At 40.7% G+C, this 18,047-nt stretch overlaps 1 protein-coding gene across 1 annotated transcript in view; it reads right to left on the reverse strand.

Annotated features, from left to right (window-relative positions):
* VTA1 (vesicle trafficking 1) overlaps nucleotides 1-14,226 on the reverse strand; it is a 77,270-nt gene extending 63,044 nt beyond the window's left edge. Inside the window, exon 1 of the mRNA XM_054023251.1 lies at nucleotides 14,045-14,226. Within this exon, the coding sequence (XP_053879226.1) occupies nucleotides 14,045-14,153 (109 nt within the window). The 5' untranslated portion in view covers nucleotides 14,154-14,226. The remainder of the gene's footprint in view (nucleotides 1-14,044) is intronic.
* Nucleotides 14,227-18,047: the final 3,821 nt, after the last annotated feature.

Consider the following 18,047-nt stretch of genomic DNA (forward strand, 5'->3'; position numbering starts at 1 on the left):
CACTTTCACTTAGACATATTTGAAAATTTTCTCAGGCTCGCCTGAAATATCGGTAATCAATTTTATTCACTGACTACAGTTAATACCTCTGTTTCTTTATTAAATCATTTAGTTGTAAATGTGAAATATGTTCTGATAAGAGAAGTTTGTGCCCACAACATTTAAGGTTGTTTTAATAAAAATAAATTTTATATGCTGTTTTCATTTAATTAAATTCCAGTTACCATCCTAATCCAGCTTGACACAAATCATGAGCAAAAAATTAGTTTTTTGTTGTTATAAATAAGCAATATATTATTCACTATTTTCTAACATATTAAAATGTACAATTAATAAGAATCTGAAAATATAAAGCTATATATTGTTGCTTAAATATATGTATATAATTACAGTATACTCTCTTAGATAGAAAAAAGATGTACCAAATCTAGCACAAAGGCTTTATTTAGTTGTAAGTAAACATGTTTTAATAGTTAATGCAACTTTGTTTAGAAAGTAACTAAAGTACAAATGGAAAAGTTGATTAACATCAACTATTTAAATCAAGGATTTCCACTTGGTGATTTAAATCATTATTTAAATTGCCTTGATTTAAAATCAATCCACCCTGATTTCCAGACCCATTCAATCCAATGTGGACAACAGTTCTGTAGCAACAGAAATAACTCCTTTCGCGTTCCTCCAGCGCGGCTGTACCACCCCCAGCCCAGCCCCCAGCCCTTCCTCGCAGCTGCCTCTCCTGAGTCCTCCTGCCTGGGGTCCGTATAGCAGAAGTCTACGCTGCAGCGAGAGAAGGACAGTCAGACCCCTTCCCCCAGGTAATAGATGTAGATCATCGGGAGGGTACAGGGAGGGCCCAGATAGGCAAAAAGTCAAACAGTAAGAGTTTGAATGAAAAAGTGTTTGACTCAAAAATTTGATTCAAACAATAAGTCCTCCTCAAAGATAATAAAACTTGAAATTCCTGATATTTCTAAGGAAAAATACAAGCAGAAGAAAACTTTTTTCTTTTGGAGGAAAAAATAGCCAGGCTACCTTTAAAAAGTAAAAAAAGATCCCATTCAAGAAAAAAAAAAACTATTTTCAGTTCTTGTTTGTTTAATAGTATTCCAAATCCTGGAATTGAGGGGGATCATTTACAGTACCACATTTTAAAACTTACCACAATGTTGTATATGTGCTGGGTGGTCTCATTTTTCAAAACACTACGTAGGAGATACATATTGTACTATTAATACTACAAACTTGATACTGTTTCAAAAAAATTGTGTTGAAAATTATAAACAACTATTTTAGAACATATTATTCTCCAAAGAATACCAGCTTGTTAAATAAAATGAATTAATTGGAAAATACAGTTATATTTGCAATTACAAACACATGTTGCAACTCTGAAGTTCAGCCGGTACTGCAAATAGGCTTTACAAATCTCAATTAAGAATCCGAGAAAAAGAATGACCGATTCACTCTTCCAAGCTCTGGTCTTTCAGTGCTGTTATTTAAAGACCAACTTCTGGTTCTTCTACATAAAGTTTGAATAAAACTAAAAAAGTCTGATCTAGTTAAGCTAAATACTGTGCAGCAACATAGCTTTGAATGTATTTAGACTGATTACAATTTTATTTTATTATCCTCTAAAAAACAGGATAAAAAAAACATGAATTTAAAATTGCTGACTTTAATTAGAGGATACTCATGGTCATTGTGATGAATAACCTGTTCATTTACTCTCAAGGGAGATAGAAATAGGACAGATCTAGGCTCTCAGTCAAAGGATAGGTACCAGGGGGTTGCCCCATAAATTACAAGGAAGATGCTCGCTATGGTCAGAGCAAACACAAGGAAAGCTTAAAATATTATGAGGAAGACGACAATGGGCAATAACTTGATCTGTAGACTTGCAAACATTACCTAAAAAGTATCAGGTTTTAATCTTTTAAAAGGTCAGTATTAATAGCTGTGTCTTTAATGGTCAGATTATTGCACTGCCACAAAACAATTAAAATAACACACTATCTCCAAGTACACTGTCAGAGTCAATCCAATGCACTTTCTAAAACCTTACTTCAGCTTTAACAATCAGATATTCCAAACATCCTGAATACTTTAAACAAAGCTAACAATAGCAAATCAATGGCTTTCCGAGTTAAAAGCTTTACACAACCTAACAGATTCGGATCTTAAACCTCATAATAAAATAAGTTACTCATAAAAGAAAATTATGTTGGTCAGGAGAAAGCATTTTTTAAAAAGTCTTCTTTGTCTCATCATTATCTGCTTGCTTAGTATGTAACATGAGATACATATACACTATAAAGGAAAAAGCAACAAAAAAAAACTTTTAAGAAAATTGACAAGGGTTGAAGACAGGTTTTACATTTGCTTGGTTTCTCTTATTGACATAACCAAGGGAAATGAAAATCCATCTGTTTTTAAAATACTAGGTGAAAGAATAAAAGGAGACTCCCCTGTCCTGTTTTTTTTTTTTCGGGGGGTAGGGGAGTGTGTTAAAAACATAAGTTTTATCTATGGCCCTCATTACCATAGTATCTAAGTGCTTCACAAACTTTAATGTATTTATCCTCACATCTCTCTTTTGAGGCAGAAGAATACTATAATCCCCATTTTCTAATGCTAAACTGAGGCACGGAAAGGCTAAGTGACTTGTCTAAGGTCACAAAAAAGTCTGTGGCAGAGCAGGACCTTGATCCCAAGTCTTTGGCTATTGCCCTAACACTGGACCATCCTTCCTCTCTTTAATGGCCTGTGTGAAAATGTATCACAAATAGCAACTTTGTTTGCCTTTGTTAGAAATTTAGAGGTTTAGTAGGTTGAAGAATGAAATACACTCATCCCTGGTTCTTCCAGGCAAAGACTGAGGGCATGGCTACACTTGCAGATGTAGAGCACTGTGAGTTAAACCCACCTTCGTAGAGCGCAGTAGGGAAAGTACTGAAGTCTGTCCACACTGACAACTGCTTGCACACTGGCGTGGCCACATTTGCGGCACTTGCAGCGGCATTGGGAGCGGTGCATTATGGGCAGCTATCCCAGCATGCAAGTGGCTGCAATGTGCTTTTCAAATGGGGGAGTGGGGTGGAGTGTGACAGGGAGTATGTTGTGTGTATGTGGGGGGAGAGAGAGTGGGGTTTTGGGGGGCTGAGAGCATGTCAGCATGCTGTCTTGTAAGTTCAGAAAGCAGCAGACCCCCACACACACCCCCGCCTCTCTCTCACACACACACACAGCATTCCACACTAATGGCTTGCATGCTGGCTGTCAGAAATGGAGCTTTGAAATGGCATTTCTGCATTCCTACAGGAGCTCAAAACAATGACAAGAGTGGCCACTTGACTTAAGGGGATTATGAGACGTTTCCGGAGGCCAATCAGAGCGTAGTGACCCAACACCTTGTTCACACTGATGCCGTGCGTTGTAGCCAAGCGCAGCAAACGTTATTCCTCTTGCCGAGGTGGAGTACCAGCAGCGCTGTAGCCGCAGAGACAGAGCGCTCTACGTGACTTGCCAGTGTGGACGGGGAAATGAGCTAGGGCGCCCGGAGTTCCTTCATTGCGCTGTAACTCGCAAGTGTAGCCAAGCCCTGAGCTACATTTTCAGGACTATTTGGGGAACTTTGCAGTGTAACTGTCTATGTTGTACCCATTCAACTGATGAAAACATCAATCTTCAAGACTATCAGTCATACCTATTATGAGCACTTAATTCATATGAAAGACAAAAGCAATGGTATTCTGTATGAAATTGAAGGTTACAGTTCTAATTCTTGGTATTGTTAAGGCAATTTACCATATTCCCTATTAAATCCAATCTTGTAGAGATCATAATATTGTTTTGGGTTTTTTTAACTTCAGAACACTACTATGGTCCAATATATTAATGTGAAAAACACTAAACTTAATATTAGAAATGAGTAAGAGTTTAGTAAAAAGGCAAGTGAGATCTTTTTCAAATACTTGAGAAATTTCTTGAAAAGTAGAAGTAGACAAGTTCAATTAACTGCAGTCATGAGTTACCACATCTAAAATGACACAGCTTATTCAAAGAAAGAAGTCAAAAAATGGGATTGTCCACACAAAAGAAAAATAACTCTTCAGCAACTCCAGTCTGTGAAAGCTACAGAAGAGGGTCTGTTATGTTGGCCCTGAAGCAATATACATTGCGACATCTGAGTCATATTCATTCCGTATCTAGATTTTGTGATCCCAACCCGTACTGGCCTCTAGTGGGAAGGAAGAGTACTTTGTGTCATTCTGTAACAATCCCTAGATCTGAGCTACTGTAGAAGTAGCATTGTTAGCTTCAAACAATCTCATCCAGCTCTCCTCAGCCAAGAAAAAACACCACAATGCAGACTAAAGGATGGATGGGGAAAGGAACTCCTTTATTTGAAGACTGGGGTGTGAGGGAAGGGACAGGGTCGGGGAAGTAACATATGCTTTCTAAATTAAACCCTGCATATTAATAACCAAAATGAATTTTATATAATCAATGTCAATTTAGAAAAGAAAAAAAATTACACGAGTTTCACAATAGGTCTTCATATTTATGGCACACCTGTTTTAGAAGAGTATATTGCAGAATCATAATACCAATTTATATTCCTATGAAACGTCCATCAAAGACTGATCATGTAAATTATATGGGGTTGTCAGTGTGTTGGGAAGGGACAGAGAGGGAAAGTGTTAAATCACAGCATTTTTAATGGTCGTTTCTTTTGTGATTAGCAATGAGATGTATGTTTTACAATGTGAAATATGTTTGGCGAAGATATGTTAATATTTTATGATTAAATGGACACATTCAACTTGAAAATCATTTTTCTGACAATGACGACTGCTTTTATTGTGATTTTTAGCTTTTACCTTATTTTTTTCCCCTTTTTGTCCAAATCAAACAGGGGTATATGAGATAGGGTCAAGGAGAACCAGGAATTTGGATCTCTTCTGCTGGGGTTACCCCTCATTTTATCTACAGGGTTGATGTTCTTTAAACATCTTTTTAGGACACTAAGTGCTTGTCAATACAAAGAACTTAGTGCAGAGTAATTTAGGGTATAAATGCAAAGTGCAAAGGCGCTTCTAATGCACAGTAAGAGTAGCCACATAGGGAGTTAGCGAGAAATCACTAGTGTGCTTTAAGAGTAGCAGCCGTGTTAGTCTGTATCTGCAAAAAGAACAGGAGTACTTGTGGCACCTTACAGACTAACAAATTTGTTAGTCTCTAAGGTGCCACAAGTACTCCTGTTCTTTTAGTGTGCTTTAAATTCACATCCTGCATGTCCCTGTGTAGACAAGCTGCTAGATGCAAGAGAGTGGAGATGTTGATATCAACCTGGGCCCCTCTGCAGAGAATTTTGCCCAAAATGACAAGTTCCAGGGAGATGCCAATGGGAATTATAGACAGAATAGGTTGGAGCTAGAGCTGGGCAAATCACTGATTTTTCAGTTTGCTGGCAATTAAAAAAAAAAAACAGTAGCAGCCAAATCAAATTTGAAAAATTCCAGACAAATTTGGCAAATTGAAGTCCATTTCAGATTAAATTAAACATTTTATTCGACTGAAAACATTTTGTTCTGGCCATTTTTAAAGAGTTAGATTCACAAAATTGCCAGAGAAGAATGAGTTGGTTAAGGAACGTTCTGAGAGAGGTTAAAATGGAGGCTTCATGATCCTCAGGTCTGTATTGAGGTCCTAGACCAAAGGTTATTCTCTGACCAGTGGGTAAGTCATAGGTTTAATAGTTTACTTAAGTCAAAGAATATACACCTCAGAAAACAAGTTTTAATTTCTGAATCATATCTGTTCTATATTTCCATTTCTGTCCATCTCCTAGTATTTTTAAACAATATCATCAGCTTGATTTCATTGTTCTAATAATTTCCATCAAATACATTTGGCAATTATTAACCTTTCCCGTAAGCGTTTGCTTCTAAATACACAGCTACTTGTTGTTCTGCTGCAACAATAAGGGCAAAAGCATCAGAGTACAGTTTCTTCCTTGCAATCCTCTTAAAGGAATAAGTGCCCACAAACAAAGACAGAGAAAGGAAAATACTTGAGATATAGGATGAAGAAAACCCATCTTTAAGAAACTGAAGTTGAGGACAATTTCTAATTTATCCCATATATTCAAACATGGGTCACAGCACACCACAAACTAGATGTCTTATTCCTTAAATATTCCAGAAAAACAAAAGATGAAAACCTATTCCTTAATGTGTAGCCTCAAATCATACACTTAAAAATCCCCATAAATCCTGTTTCCCCATTACTATTATGATACAGAAAACAGATTGTTCAACCATGGACAACATGCGAATCAGTTTGAACTCTGAAGTCTTAGTAGGTACTATCCTGCAAAGAAACTTTGTTGCAGACATGTAATAAATGTAGGTTTCCTTCCAGTATGTAGAAACTCAGGGAACTCACCTTTTAATAAACAAGGAATCTTCTGGGCACAATATTTTATGCTTTTGAATTCTAATAAGCCCTAGTTAAATGTATAAAGTACATAATTGACAAAGATGTTTTCCAGTGGAAAGCTCTAATACCATTTAGTTATATACTGCTTCAAGATTAAATGGTTATTCAATATTTTCATAATAAGCAAAAATGCATCAAGTTACAGTAGAATGTTGTTTCTGCACCTATAACCAAGTGCAATGGGAAAAATATTTCTTGCTGTCTATAATTATTTCTGTGCCTTAATAATATCCAAGCTTAAATTTACCACTTATGCTAACACTTTACTGTATCGTGAGATTTTAGTTGGTGCTAATTTTGAAAAACACAAAGTAGGTTTTCATTAAGCAACATCATATGTCAAATATAGGTGAGGATGAGAGGGTCTACACTGTAGCTGCTGTATAAAATAAGCAGACAGAAATAGCTCGGTAATGCTAAACAGAATGAACCATATAGAACTGCAATACACTGCACAGACCTCAGCCTTAGAAAGACAAGGCGGCCAAGCAGCACTTCCTTGTTCTTTATCTCTTGTTACAAAAAAAAAAAAAAAAAAAGACATTGGATCTACTGCAGGTAGAAAAGGTCATGTCTGTCAACATTTTATTATTCCCCAAAGTCCCCCAAGTGAGAAAAACCCCATTTAACCGCTGAAAAATGTTGGCCAGGGGCTTTTTCCTCTGTATCACTCAGCTTTTCAATCAAACAATGGCCAGCTAGAGTATTGGAGAAGTAGGCAACTTGAAATCTTGTATGTGTTTTCTTCCCTTGAATTTCAGGAAAATCACTAATGCACATGCTGAGTAAGGACTTTTTCAACTGTCATCCGACCAAAAGATTAATTCAAAGATGATGGGAGAGGGAGAAGGGAGATCTGAAAAAAAAAAATCTTCACACATATTTTACACCAGTTAGTCCAATGATTTCAACAGAGATACTTCAGATTTATATCACTGTGTTATCAGAATCAGGCCCTATATCTCTGCTTTTTAGAAATTGCTGGAGCATGCTGATTATATCACTTATACTATTTTATACTGCCTTTACTGGATATGGAAATATGATTTATGTATATACTACAAAGTGTTGAAAAGATTCAGGGACAATAGTGTTGCTTTCAGTACACCTGCACAGCTATCAATACCTTTAAATTAGAGCTACAGTAAGTAAAAAGAACACAATTCAGTTAATAAATATACTCTTGAAAATGTACAGGATAATTTGAAAAGAGCCAAGAGTGAAAGGTTGACAAAAATCAGTATTGAAGAAGTTTCCTTCATCAAACCTCTACATCAGACGTGAACATGTTACAGAAACAAGTAATTATCTCTCAAACACGGTTATTTTGCAAGTTTATTTTCCAGTCAGACTGTCTTTGATATTACTTGGGGAGAACTTTTTCTTTAGGTATTGAACAGTCCAGAGATTTATTATCAGAGTTTGCTTCCTTGTGTTTAGAAAATGACATCCCTTGAATAAGTTATGTTTCAGAGTAACAGCCGTGTTAGTCTGTATCCGCAAAAAGAAGAACAGGAGTACTTGTGGCACCTTAGAGACTAACAAATTTATTAGAGCATAAGCTTTCGTGGACTACAGCCCACTTCATCGGATGCATATAGAATGGAACATATATTGAGGAGATATATATACACACATACAGAGAGCATAAACAGGTGGGAGTTGTCTTACCAACTCTGAGAGGCCAATTAATTAAGAGAAAAAAAAACTTTTGAAGTGATAATCAAGCTAGCCAAGTACAGACAGTTTGATAAGAAGTGTGAGAATACTTACAAGGGGAAATAGATTCAATGTTTGTAATGGCTCAGCCATTCCCAGTCCTTATTCAAACCGGAGTTGATTGTGTCTAGTTTGCATATCAATTCTAGCTCTGCAGTCTCTCTTTGGAGTCTGTTTTTGAAGTTTTTCTGTTGTAATATAGCCACCCGCAAGTCTGTCACTGAATGACCAGACAGGTTAAAGTGTTCTCCCACTGGTTTTTGAGTATTTTGATTCCTGATGTCAGATTTGTGTCCATTAATTCTTTTGCGTAGAGACTGTCCGGTTTGGCCAATGTACATGGCAGAGGGGCATTGCTGGCACATGATGGCATATATCACATTGCTAGATGTGCAGGTGAACGAGCCCCTGATGGTATGGCTGATGTGATTAGGTCCTATGATGATGTCACTTGAATAGATATGTGGACAGAGTTGGCATCGGGGTTTGTTACAAGGATAGGTTCCTGGGTTAGTGGTTTTGTTCAGTGATGTGTGGTTGCTGGTGAGTATTTGCTTTAGGTTGGGGGGTTGTCTGTAAGCGAGGACAGGTCTGTCTCCCAAGATCTGTGAGAGTAAAGGATCATCTTTCAGGATAGGTTGTAGATCTCTGATGATGCGCTGGAGAGGTTTTAGTTGGGGGCTGAAGGTGACAGCTAGTGGTGTTCTGTTATTTTCTTTGTTGGGCCTGTCTTGTAGGAGGTGACTTCTGGGTACTCGTCTGGCTCTGTCAATCTGTTTTTTCACTTCAGCAGGTGGGTATTGTAGTTTTAAGAATGCTTGATAGAGATCTTGTAGGTGCTTGTCTCTATCCGAGGGATTGGAGCAAATGCGGTTATATCTTAGAGCTTGGCTGTAGACAATGGATCGTGTGGTGTGTCCTGGATGGAAGCTGGAGGCATGTAGGTAAGTGTAGCGGTCAGTAGGTTTCCGGTATAGGGTGGTATTGATGTGACCATCGCTTATTAGCACAGTAGTGTCCAGGAAATGGACCGCTTGTGTGGATTGATCTAGGCTGAGGTTGATGGTGGGATGGAAATTATTGAAATCATGGTGAAATTCCTCAAGGGCTTCTTTTCCATGGGTCCAGATGATGAAGATGTCATCAATGTAGCGCAAATAGAGTAGGGGCGTTAGGGGACGAGAGCTAAGGAAGCGTTGTTCTAAGTCAGCCATAAAAATGTTGGCATATTGTGGGGCCATGCGGGTACCCATAGCAGTGCCGCTGACTTGAAGGTATATATTGTCCCCAAATGTGAAATAGTTGTGGGTAAGGACAAAATCACAAAGTTCAGCCACCAGGTTAGCTGTGACATTATCAGGGATACTGTTCCTGATAGCTTGCAGTCCATCTTTGTGTGGAATATTGGTGTAGAGGGCTTCTACGTCCATAGTGGCCAGGATGGTGTTTTCTGGAAGATCACCGATGGATTGTAGTTTCCTCAGGAAGTCAGTGGTGTCTCGAAGATAGCTGGGAGTGCTGGTAGCGTAGGGTCTTAGGACAGAGTCTACATAACCAGACAAGCCTGATGTTAGGGTGCCAATGCCTGAGATGATGGGGCGTCCAGGATATCCAGGTTTATGGATCTTGGGTAGCAAATAGAATACCCCTGGTCGGGGTTCTAGGCATGTGTCTGTACGGATTTGTTCCTGTGCTTTGTCAGGGAGTTTTTTTAGCAGATGGTGTAGTTTCTTTAGGTAATCCTCAGTGGGATCAGAGGATAATGGCCTGTAGAATGTGGTGTTAGAGAGCTGTCTAGCAGCCTCCTGGTCATATTCCAATTTATTCATGATGACGACAGCACCTCCTTTGTCAGCCTTTTTGATTATGATGTCAGGGTTGTTTCTGACAGGGTTGTACTTGGCTAGCTTGATTATCACTTCAAAAGTTTTTTTTCTCTTAATTAATTGGCCTCTCAGAGTTGGTAAGACAACTCCCACCTGTTTATGCTCTCTGTATGTGTGTATATATATCTCCTCAATATATGTTCCATTCTATATGCATCCGATGAAGTGGGCTGTAGTCCACGAAAGCTTATGCTCTAATAAATTTGTTAGTCTCTAAGGTGCCACAAGTACTCCTGTTCTTCTTTTTTTGAATAAGTTATGCAACTCTATTAAGCAATCTAACCTCCACCCATATTACTTAATGAAGAAAGAATTCCACCTTGTTCACCATTAATCACCTGTGCCCTTTTCTCTAGTGGAGCTATATAACTTTTCTTCTAGACATTACTACATACTAAATCTGATCATTAGTGGGGTGTGGAAACTGCTAGGCATGAACAAGCACCATTGAGAAGATCTTGCCATATGATTAACACAAACTATTTAATACAGCCTAGAAAAGGAAATGCTCAAAGAAAGTATTTTACAATACACAGTTTAAAATAAAAGTAGTTTAAGCCCAACATGTAATCTTTAAAAACTATTATAGTCTAACAAACACTTCTAAATGTATATCTTTCTATTTAAAATTTTCTGTTTGCTATTTTTGTGAGACAAACAATATGTTACACTTTGCGTCTTGATTTTAGGTTATTACTTAGAGGTAAAAAATCTGACTACCAATTCAAGTACCAAGGTCTGTTCATAACACAGACTTAACACCCACTATCTGTTGAAATGGGGGGGGGGGGAGGGGAGATGAGGAAGGGAACAGCAGGAAGTTACATATAGCAGTAATATCAAGGAGTGGTCACTACTGACAATTTTACTGCTAAAAAATGTGCAGAAATGTCCTTAGGCCCTGGCACCGCCAACACTCATGAACGTGCTTAATTTTACTACCTTGAGTCACAAGACATCAATGGGAATAGTCATCATAGTAAAGTTAAACACACACATTTTCAGGATCAAAGCCTATCTCCTCGATCATGCAACTCCTTGTCCTTGCATGGAATCCCACCGACATGGAGTTCAACGGGGCTCTCCAGCACACTAACACACCAGAAGTTGCAGGATTGGAGCCATACAAGATAGTTTCATTGCTAGAGATGGGTAGGATGTCTATTTGTATGAAACACTACTTAAAGTTTCTAAATGATTTCAGTGACGACTGATTCTTTTTCTCAGTGACATTTAAAAGGATTCAGAATCTAAATAGTGTTTGGTTTTGAAAACAAGATGTCATCACTTTTTACTTTAAGTTGTAATGTAATGAGAAACATTATGTCACTGGAACATATTTTTCTGCTATGTTCAATAACACAGTAAGCACACTTAAGTGGCCAGATGGAAAAGTCAAGGCCACCTACACTAATTTAAAACTCAAGCAGGGATGTACCATAAATGATATAAAGCTAATTGGCACTTCATCTCCTCTCCCTTAAGTATTTATTCACTGAAGTTCAAATATCATAAAATACACTCAACTATCACAACATATTAAGATGTGATAAAAAGTTAGTTTTTTCCTACATACTCTTGAGAACTTATATTAGATTTCAGAACAAATATATAAATCAAGAAAACAAGAGACATTAGTATTGGTTAGTCATCAAACATTTCTGCATTTAGTTTCATCAGAACAAAAACCTGCATTTACTTGCTTACATGAAACTCTATTATTTGTACGACGTAGTTAGACATTGTGTTACATCTGATAACAAAAAAGGACTCCAGGAGCGAGCTAGTGCTTCCTTTCACACACAAGATGACTTTGTGTTGTGTTTTACTAGAACCATCCAGCAATTATTACAAACATCCAGTTTTCCTGTTATTTTACAGATGCCTTATTCAACTTTTGATATTCTAGTACTGTATTAGCATATTATTTGTTTGCAGGAAATAAAGACTAGGATCATTCTTGTGCCGCTGAGTTGCCTATGTTTTTCAAAACATTGAAAGTCTGCATTTTCAGTTCACCTCTGTATACAAATAAGTACTTTATTAAATCATTGGTTAAAAAGCTCCTTTCCCCATTTACTCCTTTCTGAAAGTATACTACTGCAGGGGTCAGCAACCTTTCAAAAGTGGTGTGCCAAGTCTTCATTTATTCACTCTAATTTAAGGTTTCACGTGGCAGTAATACATTTTAATGTTTTTAGAAGGTCTCTTTCTATAAGTCTATAATATATAACTAAACTATTGTTGTATGTAAAGTAAATAAGGTTTTAAAAATGTTTAAGAAGCTTCATTTAAAATTAAATTAAAATGCAGAGCCCCCCCAGACCAGTGGCCAGGACCCAGGCAGTGTGAGTGCCACTGAAAATCAGCTCGCATGCCACCTTCGGCACACGTGCCATAGGTTGCCTACCCCTGTACTACTGCAACTCCCTTAAGTTACCTCCAGATAAAATTATCTCAAAGGGGAAGAATAAGTCATTCAAGAGAGAGAAACAGTAAGGCATGCTCTACACCTAAAACTTAGGTTGGCCTAGCTATGTTGCTCAGCAATGTGAATAATTAACACCCCAGAGAGATGTAGTTAGGCCAGCCTAAGCCCCAATATAGAGACCGCTAAATCAATGGAAGAATTCTTCTGTCAACTACTACTGCCTCTCAAAGGGGCAGATTAACTACAGCAACGAAAAAAAAACCCTTCTGACATTGTAGCAAGGATCTACACTAGTGCAATACGGCTGCAGCGCTGTTGCTGTGCTGCTATAGTGTCTGTAGCGTAGACAAGCCCTAAGAAAATATAATTTCCTCCCTGCTGAAAATGAGTGAGGGCTATTCTACAGTACAGTGCTGCATAAGCACAGCTACACCAATGCAATTGTGCCACTGGAGCACTCTCCTGTCGACATATACTTCGGCGAGAAACATAAGCTATGTTGGCAGGAGAGCATCTTCCGCCAACGTAGCGCCAGTGTCGACAGCACAAAACTTGCATCCATGTAACCTGAACAACGTAAATTAGATTGGGCTGTAGTGTAGACCTGCACTCAGAAAGAGGAAATTTCAAACAATAACAAATGAAGATTTTAAATATCTGACCTATACACAAACATCTGTCTCAAAAGATGGGGAAAATGAACTGCTGAAGGCCAGACAAATCAGCAGCAGAGCTGGGAACAGAACCAAGCTCTCCTGAATCTAGTCCATTTCCATTACATGCATCTGATGAAGTGGGCATTCACCCACCAAAGCTTATGCTCCAATACTTCTGTTAGTCTTAAAGGTGCCACAGGACTCTCTGTTGCTTTTTACAGATCCAGACTAACGGGGCTACCCCTCTGATACTTGAATCTAGTCTGTTTCTCCATTTTATGAGTCTACTTTTATATTTCAAAGATTTTTTAAAATCCCTTATAAAAATTATTCCAACTTCTAAGGTGACCCATTTATTATAGTGAGGTGAGGATGGGGACACTGGGCGGTGTTTTGCTAGACGTTGAGGCTTGGGCATTAATCACGGAGGGTTGGGGGGAGGGGAACGACCCAAAATAAGTGCTCCCTTAATAAAAGGCAACGCTGAGTTTGGAACAAACATTAACTTATCGCACCGGCGGTGCAAGGCGGACAAATTTAGTCGTGGTACAAAACTATTTATGACAACGCTAATGAACAGCTATTGCGCTGTGATTCTTAACTCCACCCCCCTCCCCATAGAAAAATGGTCTGTCCTTGCGGGGGGGGGGGGGGGGGATGGGGGGAGGCCGGGATCCCCGGAGACGCGCAGGGGGCTGTAGTTGGAAGCGGAATTGGGGGCGGGGCAGGGGACACAGCCACGGGATGGGGGCGTGGCTGTCGGGTATCGGTCAGTGAAGTGGTGGGGGCGGGGGGACCGGTCGGGGAGTGGGGGGCGGGGCTCTCGTGGCCGTTGCAGCCTCACTCACAGTAATACGCCACCACCGGCTCCCGCTTGTCCAGCTCCTGCCCGGTTCGCAAATGATGCTGGAGGCTCTTGAACTGCTCCGGCAGCGGAGGAAGGGCCGTGGCCGCCATGACGCCCCAGACCGGACCCGCGGCGGCAGCACTAGCAACAACAACTAGCACCGCGGCCCACTTCCGCTTCCGGTGCAGTGACAGCCGCCGGCCGAGGCGGGCGAGCGGGAGAGAGAGGCGCCTCGCTCCTGCAACAGCGCCCCCTGGTGAGCGGCGGGGGAAAGTGAGACGAGGGGCCGCCACCCGCGGTGCGAAGTGGCCTCGTGCAGAGCGCGCCTGCCTGGTGGGCGAGCCGTGTTCGAAGCCCAGAGCTGACACCAGCGTCCTTTGATCCGGGAGCTTTAGAACTCGCCTAGGGCTGCTCTCGGCCGGGCAGGTGGTCGCTAGCGTAGCCGCTGCAGGCCTGTTCTTATCAAAGGCAGAGACAAAAATTGTGGCCTCCTCCACTGTGCTGATTCCCCTGTCAGACATAGGTGGTAACTCTGTGGGTGCTCTGGGGCTGGAGCACCCACAGAAAAATAACAGTGGGTGCTCAGTTACCTTTATTCAGAAGAGTTTTGATTTATCAAAGCTTACTATGGAAAACTAGCAGACTCACGAGCCTGGGACAGTGCATCCCTAGTGGACCTACAAGCTATGCTTCTTTGGAAACTTTTCCTTCAAGCGTCCTCTCTGACGTCTCTTATTTGGATATGGTGGGAGAGGACGGGGGCAAAGGGAAACTTGGATGCAAAGCTGCTTAAGAAATGGAGTTTGTAATTCACTGTACCGTGGGCACTTTTCCTGGAGAACCTCTGCACTCTACAACCTCCTTCAGTCATCTCCCCATTGCACATTTGAATGGATTTTTTCCCCATTTATTTTTAAATGGTTAAAATGTAAAAAAAAATACATACTTAAATGTGTCTTGAGCTGGCACATGGGAGGATGGAGGGGATTGAATATGATGGAGTGGATGGGGGACTGGATAGGATAGAAAGTTGTTAGTGGACTGGGGCATTGTGGTATTATGCTGGAGGTTGGGTGGACCCCAGCAAACATGTATTTGATATATGGGCAATTACATGATGTCACCACCTCATTGTAACTGCTGGGCCTACTAGCTGCCTTATATACAGGGTACATGAAGGAACTGTTAAATGCCCATTTAGTGATAATTGGAACAATGAAAGTCATTGCCCAAAGACTAGACCGAATGCAAATGCTGGGGAGAGAGAGAGAGAGAGAGAGAGAGAGAGAGAGAGAGAGAGAGAGAGAGTGTGTGTGTGTGTGTGTGTGTGTGTGTGTGTGTGTGTGTGTGTGTGTGTGTGTGTGTGTGTGTGTGTGTGTGTGTGTGTGTGTGTGTGTGTGTGTGTGTGTGTGTGTGTGTGTGTGGCCATGAGAGAAAGCCAAGAGAGAGCGTTTGGGGCAGAGTATTGTCTGGAAAGAGGCTTGGAATTGTGAACAAGGAAATTGCCTCTTGCTGTATGATTCCTATTGTGTTCCAGAAAACAGAACTTTCTGTACCATTTTTGGAAATAAACAAGATTGCATCAAAGAAATACCTGAGTCCATCAATTTCTCCTCCTAAGAGAAACAACCTGCAAGACCCCAAATATTGGCTAATTGCTCCGGCTAGAAAGGGGTAACAGCGGGGACAAAGCCCTAGTGCAGAAAATGGTGGCATGGAATAAAGGTGCAGACAAGGATGTGAAGAAAGCTTCAGGTAAGGGCATAAATAAAAAGGAAGTATAAAAGGTGTCAGGGAAGGGAGGTCTGATGGTTTGGAGGACCAGGGGGGTGGGATGTTGGGGGATGCTCAAATCTGGGAATCAGAGAGGGGCTGTAAAGGTTACAGACAGATATGGCAGAGGGAGACATGGAGAATAGAAGGGGATGTGTTTTTTTAGGTTACACTTTAAAATGCTTAAAGTTGTTTAACACTTTCAATATGGATAAAAGTCTTTCCCTCCATTACCTAACCTCTGAGGTCCCATATAGCTATAATTCCACACACACATACTATATGTGGATGTGTAGGGCCCTACCAAATTCATGACCCATTTTGGTCAATTCACAGTCATAGGATTTTAAAAATCATAAATTTCATGATTTCAGATATTTAAATCTGAAATTTCACAGTGTTGTAACTGTAGGGGTCCTGACCTAAAAGGGCATTGTGGGGGTGGGGGAGGAGGATCGCAGGGATATTGTAAGGGGGTCACAGCATTGTCACCCTTACCTATGCTGCTGCCTTCAGAGCTGGGTCCTCAGCCTACAGCTGCTGCTCTCCAGCAAGCGAGCTCTGAAGGCAATGCAGAAGTAAGGGTGGTAATACCACAACCCCCCTACAATAACCCTGCAAACCCTCCCTGCCAAAAGTCCCCTTTTGGGTCGGGACCCCTTTTGAGAAACGCTTGTCTTCACCAGGAAATCTAGTCTTTTGTGCGCTTTTACCCTCTACAATACAGATTTCACGGGGGGAGACCAGATTTCATCGTCCGTGACATGTTTTTCACGTCCGTGAATTTGGTAGGGCCCTACAGATGTGTAAAGAACTGCAAAAGGGAAGCTGTCTTTGCTGTGCCTCATAACATCTGTTAGAGCAGGCTGCACTCTTTCAAACCCTACATGCCAATTCCATTTAAACTTTTTTTCCTCATTTTAGAAAACAAGGAAATTCCCTCGTCTGCCTTCTTCCCACCCTCCCCCACCAAATACCCCAAACTTTATTGAGTGAACTTAATTTCAAATTAACAAAGATTTATACCACTGGTTCCCAAACTTTTCAGCATCACACTCCCTTTTAATTTTCAAGAAACCCTCATGCCCCCCCACCTCTCCTTTATCATCATCCAACCCCTCCCCCCGCTCCCTGCCCCCTTACCAGGCTGCTCAGAGCGGCAAGGCTGTCTTATTGGAAAGTCTAGGAGGTGGGCGGGCTCAAGCCTTGCTACCTGCACGGTGGCGTACCTGTGGGGAATGGGGAACAGGAGGGGAGGGGCCAGGGGCTAGCCTCCCCGGCCAGGAGCTCAAGGGCCCGGCAGCCTCATGCCCTCCCAGGGGGGCGTGCTCCTAGTTTGGGAATCAATGATTTATACAAGCTGAAGAGAAACTAGAGCAGGTTGTTCAAAGCACATATCCAGTTTCTCAAAGTTGTCCTCAAACCCATAACCTTAACTCTAATGTCAGCAAGAGCCTATACTATTCTGTTTCTATCTAAAATATTCTGAGGGTAGAACAAAGATTGTACAAGTGAATATAAGTTTGGGTAACTGGATGTGTACATTGTGGTGGTTTTATATTAGAATAGAAAGCATTTGTTGTGGAGATTGTCAATGAGTGCAGCTGGACATTATAATTGGACAAGACACATGAGCTGTGGTTGGTGTGGATGTTAATGTTGTCTTATCTAATTATCTCCTTAATGTTTGGCAACTATATTGATAGGAAATGCAGTTCAGCAGCCTTAACTGCAAGTTAAAGTTTTTTTTTTTTTTTTTGTATGGGTGATTTATAAGATTTCCTCTGGCTCTGGATTTCAGGCACATCTCACTGCAATGCCAAAAAATGCTCACCTGTGTTCCCGGTACTTAGTGTTGCTTTGTTGCCTCCTGAGAGCACTTCATAATTCCAGAAGAAGGCACGCAGTGAAGGCCTTATAAATACATAATAATTGAGAGCTCCTAGCAATTTAAGGTTCATTCATCAGGGATTGCAGACAACCTCCACCCCAGGAGAAAACTCAAGCCTGGCCAAGACTGTCCAAAGTCATATCTCCTATAAAGCCCCAGCCTCCTATGAAGCTGGTCTCTCTGCAGTGGAACTCCTTCAGATAGAAAGCAGTGGGTACACTGTCTGTCATCCCTTCAGGGTGAATGCTCCCATGGCTGCAACAGCTTTTGCAGTTTACACCTCCCTACACCAGTGTGAGTGAATCTGGCTTATAGTATGACCTTTATAGGGACCGGCTTA

This window comes from Malaclemys terrapin, chromosome 3, assembly GCF_027887155.1.
Source record: "Malaclemys terrapin pileata isolate rMalTer1 chromosome 3, rMalTer1.hap1, whole genome shotgun sequence".
In the NCBI taxonomy this organism is placed as follows: domain Eukaryota; kingdom Metazoa; phylum Chordata; order Testudines; family Emydidae; genus Malaclemys; species Malaclemys terrapin.